Source organism: Phoenix dactylifera, chromosome 5 (assembly GCF_051530095.1).
Source record: "Phoenix dactylifera cultivar Ajwa chromosome 5, Ajwa_hap1_PhDact_Kaust_v1.1, whole genome shotgun sequence".
NCBI lineage: Eukaryota > Viridiplantae > Streptophyta > Magnoliopsida > Arecales > Arecaceae > Phoenix > Phoenix dactylifera.
Genome location: NC_143194.1, coordinates 19,986,769 through 19,996,404, shown reverse-complemented (window position 1 = coordinate 19,996,404; position 9,636 = coordinate 19,986,769). Strand labels below are relative to the sequence as shown.

Genomic DNA, 9,636 nt, shown 5'->3' with positions numbered 1-9,636 from the left:
CAGGTGGTCGCCATGCAGCCCCTGCCATGGCCACCAGAAATAACGGCATTGCTGACCTAGGAGAGGGCGGGAGGAAGACAAGGGAAGAATCTTGGCCATGTAATTAATTGGAGGAGGAGAGCATCCGTGGACAAGGAGAATATGCTCTTTCCTCGTCCAATGGGTCGTTCACCCCAAAGAAAAACGACCAGTCCATGTGATTAACCTGATAAAATAATTCTATGAGATTAATTTGATAAAAAAATTCTGTCTCAGGTACAACAGCATCTAAGATGTGGTCAAAATGAATTAGGAAATGGGTTTTATATAATGGATCCAGAACAGACACAGTTGGAAATGGATCTAGCTGGTTTTACTTACCAATTGTTTTCCCCCTCTCATAAGCAAGCTAATAGTGAATTAAGAAAGACTCAATCTGACAATAAAATGGCTCCTCTACTCCCTTCCTCCTCTCATATTCATGATAGATTTCATTGACGACATTGAATGTTTATGATCATTTGATACTACAACCACAACCATCTAATCTTTTCTCAAGTATTTAGGAATTACCATGAACACTCCTTCAATATTGATTTCAAGTCCTCTAGAGTTGGCTCAAACTGGCATCCAAGAAACTGAAAGCACAAAGCAACACGCCAATTTATGACCACCAATAATCCAATTTCATTTCAGACCCTACAAATTGCGATTGCAAATAATGAAAGCTAGATTGAAATTTCAGCACAATTATTTGAGTGAAATTAGAATTCTAGAAGGATATTTTAGATGAGATAATGGCTTTACGCAAAAACCACCAAAAGGGTGAGAGATTCGTAACATCAGAATAAAAGCCAAGAACAAAAAAAATGTGCAGTAATGGAATTCGCAAAACCTATAGCTGGTTTTGATCTTTTCTTTTTCCTTGTTCGGGTTAATGCTGCAAATATACCTTTCTTCGAATTCGAAAGTTGCATACAAAAATGTATAGCTGTCGCATAATTTTACAGTTTGCTACCCGTTCAGAGAAAATCTCTGGAGTTCTGCTTGGTTGGACATATCAAATTTCTCTACACATATCACTTCTGAGGAATTATGGGAGGCATTTCATCCTCTGCAAGACAGTGGGGCACAAAGATATCAACCAGTATGGAATGTATCTTAACAGCATTCAGCGAAGCCTCTCAACTCACCTGTCTTTCAATTTCAACCGCAGCTTCAGAAAGCCTTCTCTTCAGAATAGACTTCTCTCTTTCGCAGTGCTCAACTCTGGTATCTGTATGACAGAAGAATAAGACATTATCTTGGATGAATAAAATAAAAAGTAAAAAAAAAGGTCTTAAAAAAAATAAAAAAGGTAAGTAAACCAGATAAAAGACCTGAATTTATATGATGAAAATTAGAACGTATTTGTTATGCTAAAAGTGGGTATGGTCAAACTGATGACCAACCAGACAAGGCTTGGAGCAACCTAATCTTTTTAAACATGGTGTCTTGACTTGGACCTGAAATATTATCCATTTGAAAAACTGGGTCAGGTCTGGATCATACATTTTCCTACTTACCCATATCCTAGTTGGATTTAAAATGGGTCAAACATTACATGACCCAATCTGACCTGGCCATGGTCAGCATTATCCAAATCCACCCCAAGACTTTCAAATCCCTAACCCCTTTATCACTCATTTTGGGTTGTAGGCTGGGTATTGACGCAATTCATTTATAAATGGAATTATGGAAGTCTCAATTAAGGTTGAAACTCACTTTTCTAAATGGCACTGGAGGGTACCAACACCTGTTTTTAGTTCTCTAAACTTGTTATTCATATTATTTCTGTTGTTCCTTTTAAAAAGAACAAAAACTGTACTTTTCATTTATCTTTTTATTGGACCCATATATAGAACAATCCAATCTGCACTTCAATGAATTAGGTTGGGCTTGCATGATGTTTGATCTGGCCTAGGCCGGCCCAACCCTTAGGCGACTAAGGCGATCACCTAAGGCCCTGGCCCAAAGAAAGCCCACCGTAGGAAAGGCCTCAAAGACAACAGAAAGAAAAAAGGCCCCTTCTAGTGAGTTCGCCTTGCGCCGGCCCACTGAAGGAAAAGCCTCAAAGATAAAACATAAAGAAAAAAAGGCCTCTCTTAATAAGTTCGCCTTAGGCCCCTAAATGCATTGGGCCGCTCATCGATCTAGCCTAGCCAGGATAACCTGACCGGTCTAAAATATTTCCAAATCTAAAATCAAGAATCAAAAGAAAATTGGGTTCGAATCCAGGTCATGCTAGGCCCAGCCCATTTGCAGGCTTCTGTCCTAGCAGACAAGTGCAAGTGATTTTGTTAAATCAACAAGAAAAACTAAGGATGAAACAGGATCCATGAGCACTAATATGACCCAATGAAATGGAAATGGGTATGGACCTCTAACAAAGGCATGCCCTTTTTGCCTAAGAATAGTTCATGGGGGCTACCTAGTAACTTATATGATAACAAATTTGGAAAGTAAGAATTTTATTCTAAACCTCAGACAAGGATTTTAATGGCTGCTGCCAATGGAGAGCTGATCTCCAACTAGCCTGGCACATGCTATGACATGATGTGTTAGCATACATGCTGCATCAAATTGAGAATTTTTTTAAAAAATACAGGACTCAATAATAGTTTTAACTTTAAGGTTCTTAAAAAAAGAATTAATTGGTGCCATGCTACAATCCCAGGTCGGATTCTCATACTGGCCTGGCATGACTAGCACTTGAAACCTTGACTACAGGAATAGGAAGGTATCAATTCAAAGAAGTGGTTGGCTTTTCATAAAACTAGACTAACAACTGGTTGCTTGAATTTTGGTCAGTGGTTTAAATTACATTAATGTGGAAGAGCTAGATTGCGAGGAAAGTCACACAAGCAAAAGTTACTGTAGTCTCCTCCAGAGGCTGCATAAAAAAACGATAGGAGTACATGGTTGATCAACACCATGGTATTCACTCTTGACTGGAATGTTAAAGCCCAATGCAACATCCTTTTCTACCCACAAATCAGTGCTTCCAAGTACCCACTGAAGATAAATAGCACTTTAAGACAGGGCAAGTCTAACTCCTGCAAGCAAATAACTTTGCCTTCGAATGATTAGAATGAGGACTGACTCAGATGTATTGATACCCTAAAACAACACAAAATGGAGCTTTATAAAAAGTAGCATAGGCGATCATGCATTATATTCATATAAAAGCCATAAAAGATGTAAGTAATATTAAACCATGAATAAAAAAAATAAGTAGTCTCTCTCAAATTGTTTCTCATTATTAAGAAAAGGTAACAAAGATATCTATCTGGTTCTTACCATAGTAGTATGTTGACAGTATGGTGATTCGCTCGGTTGGCTGAAAAGGGGGAAAAAGAAAACAGATTCAGTTTTCTGAAAGAGTAACACTGAATTGAAAAGTCCATACACCAGAAAATGCAGGTCGGACACCAGAATATGTGAATCTAGATGTAAATTCGCTCATTTGGTGTTTCTCAATACATCATCACCTGAGAGGATTCTACTCATTAGGATGGTATTGGTGGGCACTGATGAGTGAGAACCACCACTGAGCAGAGGTACACAAGGGTCATATATTCTGGAACCCAGCTTTAATTGCTCGAATATTCATTCTTCACTGATCATATATAGACGACTTAAAACAAGGAAGAAGAAACAAAGGAGGCACAATGTATGCCAAATAGCTTAACTAATAGTACAAGAAGTGCAGCTAATACAGGAAAGTAATTATTAGATACATCAAACTCCTATTGCAGAAACTCGCAGATGGAATGGAACCACATACCATCACAAAAATCCCTTCACGACGGGTAGGAAGCTTCTCCAGTTTTCTTAATGTATCATCACCTTTTGTAACCCTTCCAAAAATGGCATACTGAAGTTCATTGAAAATGACAGCAGCATCACTATGCCAGTAATCAAATATTCACTCAGGAAGTAAGTTTCAACAACCTAATGGTCATATAGTACCTCGCCATCAAGGTGAGGAGCATCACCTAGAAGGATCGAAAAAGAAGATGAGGCACTGTCTGGATCAGAGTACCTACAGAAGGAAGATGAGTATTGGAACTGAACGAAAGCTCAAACCTCAGTAAAATGAAAAATACAAACTGCAAGATGCAAGTGCACAACAAAAATGAACACCTCCTTATAAAATAAAATAAAATAAAGGTCAATTTAGTGCATCTAGAGGATATTGGGATGTAATGTTTATTTGCACAAAGCAATAAGTAAAGTAAATCCCCTGGATTTAGTCAGAAGAAATGGTGAGAGCCAAAAAAAATATTTTAGCAATTCAGCCAGTGCAATGATCATTGACCATCCCCCCCTCCCAACCTTTTCCCCCTTTTTCTGCTTTTTCTTGGATGAATCAATGCACCAGTAAGTACAAAGAAGGCATTCTGCCTGTGACCACCAAATAGTGAATGAGCTAACCCTTTTACTTCTTCGTAACTTCAATATCATGTGTTTCTTTGGTGACAACCAGTTGTGTGCCAGATTTCTAAGGTCTGAAAATACAAGGCAAGACACTGAAAGTAATGGAACCAAAGTCAAAGATATTTACAGTGGTACATAGTCCATAACCAATAACCATTACATTTAAAATGGATAATCAAATTGCAGTTTTGAATTCCTAAAGGGATCTTTGAAATTAAAATCTTCCAAAAATCTCTATTTGACCACTAGATACAGCTGCAGCTGTAGTCCATCTAGGGGTGCAAATGAGCTGAGCAGCTTGCGGGCTGCTCAAGCTTGACTCGGGTCCAAACTTGACTCAACATGACAATACCAAGCTCAACTTGAGCTCGAATAGCTCAAACAGTTTTTTGAGTCAAGCTCAAGTAGCAAAATACTTGGCTCGAAGGCTCGTGAGACTAGTGGAGTATATATATTTTTAATAATATTAAATTTTATTTATAATATGCATAATTAATTTAATATTTTAAAATATAATATTTTGTTTTAATCATATTTTTTTTAATTATAACCAACACTCAAATTCGAGCTTAAAGTTGAGCTTGAGTATGGCTCGGTTGATATTCGAGTCGAGTTGAGTCGATCTCGAATATTGCTTGTTTTTGATTGAGTTGAGTTTGAGCCTGGATATTAAGGCTCAATTGATTTCGAGTGGAGTTTCCAGCCCGAGTATTTTGAATCGAGTCAAGCTCGAGCCTTTAGCTACTCAATTCGATTGCACCCCTAGTCCCATCTTGTCATTTTGAAATATTTGCTATATTTACTTACCGGCCATGGATATGTGTGTCATATAGGTGTTATTCTAAGAATCTGATTTCCAATAAACACAAATTTCTTCTCAAGGACCAAGATGCTTAGAGATGAACAGAAGGTTCAGGATATCATAGCTTTCATGCAGGTGACCTTCAGCTTATTCACTTCCCTGAAAACTATTGAATTCCAGTTTAAAGGAAAATGGTCGAAATTCTAAGAGCACAAAAATGAATTTGGTGTTATCAAACTGATACAACACTAGAAAACAATCAATAACACAGTCAATTTCATGATTGAAGAATGAAGTAGGAGCATTCATACAAACTTGTTAGGTTGAAATGCCCCATTGTATTCAAGAATTACCTCCCCATGGAAAGAATGCCTCTTACATGTTTGACACTACTAAATTCGCCAACAACAGTTTTCTCAGCTTCCAACCTCTGCTCTTCATTCATAGGAGCTGTTCTGCCACCAACAACATCGGCCACTTGTGCAACGAAACCCTTATCAACCTGCACCCATTACCCATCCCTTTTAACCAAAAAGGAATAAGGAAAAATAATTATGACAAATTAAAATGGCCATGTTCAATACCCGGAAGAAATGGTTCGCATTGTAGCACCCAAGCCTAACAAGTTTAAAGATATGCTCAACAGTCTTTGGGGCGACATGAGGAAAGAATCCAAACTCGATATCGCCATAGGCTGTCTGCAAATCGCATGGTCAACATATTCTATTAATGTGTCTAGGCATCTTGCTTGAGATAAAGCACACACAAGACAAACATTTATACAATAAAAACAGTCATACAGAACACAATAGCAAACCAGAACAAAATTTTCCAGAGATTAAAATGTTATGCACATTATTGCTCAGCTATCATGAAAACAAACATTGTCCTAATCAGTTTTCTTCACTACAATATGCATCTTCCTTTAGCAACCCTCCCGCCCCTGATAATGGCCGCATCATTGGTAAAGTTGGCAGTTATAACCATAGTTATGCTGGTAGAAGATGCTGCAGTGGCAATACATTGGTTATGACCCCTAACAAATGGCACTACACATGTCAGTAGTTACTAATAGAGAAAGTTTTCACACTTGTAGGTGCATAGGTTCAGCAATGCACACACAAACAATGCTGCTAATAAAACTCAACATATGTTGTTGATGACGACTCATGATAGCAATGTCAAATCATGACAGCAGATCCACAATTAAGAAGGCTCAAAGAGGTGAAGTTGAAAGAAATCTTAGTCTCAATGACAGATGGCACTAAGTCATGTTTAAGGAACGTTTATCTTTATTTTATTATTTGCTGTTCTTGGAACTCAAGCAGCATCTATTGATCATACTCGGTAGTTTATGCAGCAATCCCCCTAATTATGGAACAGAGTTCAGTAGATTGGAATCGACATTATTAGCCATGCAGTACTTATATCTTAAATAAATTGATAAATGAGGCAGGGTTTTCAGTTGTTAAGAATGATCAAGGCATAACCATCTCAGTTGGCCTATGATGCTTTCCCCTCCATTCAATGAAAAAATGTTGTCCATCATCTCATCTTTCACTAGTATTTGTGCACTTTTTGATGTGATTTTCTGGGGTTATTCCTATCAATATTTACTTTTGTTCATCGCCAAAATACCTGTTAGGAAATATATTCATTCTTATATATTTTGTCCAAGGAAGGTCATGCTTGCTTGGACCGACTTGTAAGAACTTAATATCTTAGGTGACTCTCCCCTTCCTGCATCCTTTTGCAAGTATTTTGATGTTTTGATGCCTTCTCTTACTTTCCACTAAAAACAACTATGATGACTGAAATAATATCACCTTAACAAATCTCATATATGCTATAATTTTACGCATACACCATAATTTTACACATATCTTATGATGCACACTTGCTTCTAAGTGCTCTATGGAAGTATTATCTCTTTAACTCAGATTACCAATTACTGTTTGAATCCAATTGAAATAAAAAATAAAATAGAACTCTCAATTCAACCAAGATTGCCGAAGATATTGAACAATTCCAAACTGGATGATGGTTTATCTAATTTATTTGAGGTGCAATGAGAAGAAGAAATTTAAGTACGATATTGTTATATGTTTAGAAATTGTGATGAAATAGTACTTCGAGGAACATGATCGAAAATTAAGGTAGTTACGAAAGGTAAATCAACTAAGATTTTGTTATGTCAAGTCAAACTACAAAAGGCATTAATACTATGAGAAGTCAAAGCATACCTCTAGTCAAACTGGCTGAGCATCTTCCCCAATGCACACGCCAAAAGAAACACGAAACCATAACAAAAGCCTGACCAACCATCCAGACTTAGCTTGAGAAATTATTGTTCACCAATCTAATCCTTTAAGGCTACCTTCAGTTTTGATTGCAAGTTTTCTCAATTCCAGCTCAAAGCTTCCACTAGTAGCACCTTTTCTTCCTCTCCTCTTTCTTAAACTTGCATATGTTCAAGCAATTCTTCTTATTCCAAATGAGCATCCTCAGTTCATTACTGCAAGTGCCCATACCATCTCATTTGGTTCTCTATCGCACTATCCTTAATCACTGCAATTTATATACGTTCTCTAATGTACTAATCCTCACCCTATTCTTGCTAATGCTTACCACACATCCATCTCTTTTGTCTATCCTTTTGCTTTCAACCACTTTAGTGTATCACAATAAACTCAACAAAAAGAAAATGCAATTTAACAATAATACAATCCTTTAAATATCATCTAACATAGGTTCAATCTATATTTTTCCGAGTTTTCCTCTTCTATGCTAATCTTTTCATATACTTTGCTGTTTCTCTATGCCGAACCTGCCACACGAATCATAACCCCCATAACTATCAATTATCACCCCTCGCCTCTTGGGTTCCTTATCTTTTTCTATGCCTTTCCATACATAGAGAAACACATAAACAAAGATTTCTTTCCAGTGCCACGACAATGCATAGACTGGTATACTCTAATTATCCGTGTTTATTAACAAACATGACCAACCCACTAACGCTATTCCAAGACAGCATTTAATTTCCACAAGAAAATGTCCGAATTTAACCATTTTACAGAATGTTCAACAGCGAAGATAATGACATAATAAAGGTTTCGAGATTTCCTATTCACCGATCATATGCAGGATATATGAAATGCATATAAATTCCATCAATCGCTAACAATTTCAGCACAAATGCAACAAGAACCCTCATTCCCCACAAGATACATTAAGACGAGGGGGGAAAAAAGGAGCCAAAATTCAGCACAGAACTACCCAAAAAATCTTCATAACAGCAACGACGACGACAACTCATGCACCATAGTCAGCATATAACAACATATATTACTGCAATCACAACGAAAAACCCTAACAACATGTGGATCGATTTTTCTAAAACTGAAAAAACCAAATTGAACCGATTTTTCCATGCTGAATCCAATAAAAGTTCCAGGAAAACAAATTCAACAAAAGAAATCCAAGAGATACCAACCAAACCGATTGATATGGGGTAACAGAAGGAGGAGAATACCTGGAAGACGACGCGAGCGGATCCCAGCTCGTGTTCGGAGGAGGAGAAGGCGCGATCGAAGGAGAGTGAGAGAAGGAGCAGGAGGACTACGAAGTCCAGAAGAAGGGATCCAACGCCGCTCCTCGCCATCGCCATCCCGACGCCCGCCACCTCCCCGTCAGCTTTCTTCCATGTGTCCCCGCGACTCTTATCGTTTTAACCATTTACGGAAAACCAAGAGGGGTTCCCATTTTGGAATTTTTGCATTGAACGCCCGGTCAAAATTATTCTCTCAGATTGGCACATACTATTAGAATTCGGACAAGTAGGATAAGATAAATGTTTTATATATATATATATATATATATATATATATATTATAGCTTCAATTAAAATAGGTTTAAATTTGCCCCATTTTGTGGCGACACAACATATAAAGACCTGGTCCGGATGCAGGTGGCTTAGATCAAATAGTACAACTAAAATAAAAAATCTACCAGCAATTCTGTTTTGAAAAAATTATTTTGTTAACATAATTACATAAACTGTCTTCTTTTCGAAATACGTAGATTATATAATCACTTCAACCTACATCATCCTGTTGTAATTCAAATTTGGCCCAAAGGTGACCACGCTGGAGGAATCAAAGAAGCCGTTGGTGGTTGGATGGAGAAGACGGAAACCACCTCCTGCACGACGGTCGCAGATCTGCACAAGGCCTCACCGGTGTTTCTGATGAGGGCCCTCCGACGATCAAGTTAGAGTAGGATAAATTTAGTCTAGCCAAAAAAGTTTCTTAGAAGTTACCTGACCGAGCTATTTATAGTTCCAGTGGAGAGGTCTAAGTGGCAGAGACACTGTC

The 9,636-nt window shown here is 37.7% G+C and overlaps 1 protein-coding gene across 1 annotated transcript; it reads right to left on the bottom strand.

Moving 5' to 3' along the window:
• Positions 1-851: 851 nt before the first annotated feature.
• On the bottom strand, positions 852-9,063 carry LOC103712395 (Cyclophilin-like peptidyl-prolyl cis-trans isomerase family protein). Its single transcript, XM_008798908.6, has 8 exons — positions 8,796-9,063; positions 5,845-5,958; positions 5,614-5,762; positions 3,991-4,063; positions 3,806-3,895; positions 3,319-3,358; positions 1,173-1,255; positions 852-1,093 (listed from the first exon to the last, which is right to left on the bottom strand). The coding sequence occupies exons 1-8, from the start codon at positions 8,928-8,930 to the stop codon at positions 1,073-1,075; spliced, it is 705 nt and encodes a 234-aa protein (XP_008797130.4). The 5' UTR covers positions 8,931-9,063; the 3' UTR covers positions 852-1,072.
• Positions 9,064-9,636: the final 573 nt, after the last annotated feature.

Coding starts and splice junctions, on each gene's coding strand:
- LOC103712395 (XM_008798908.6), bottom strand. CDS start 8,930: ATGGCGATGGCGAGGAGCGGCGTTGGATCCCTTCTTCTGGACTTCGTA. Junction 3,896..3,990: donor CTCCTCACCTTGATGGCGAG/GTACTATATGAC, acceptor AATGAACTTCAG/TATGCCATTTTTGGAAGGGT. Junction 3,359..3,805: donor GTGAAGGGATTTTTGTGATG/GTATGTGGTTCC, acceptor CCCCCTTTTCAG/CCAACCGAGCGAATCACCAT.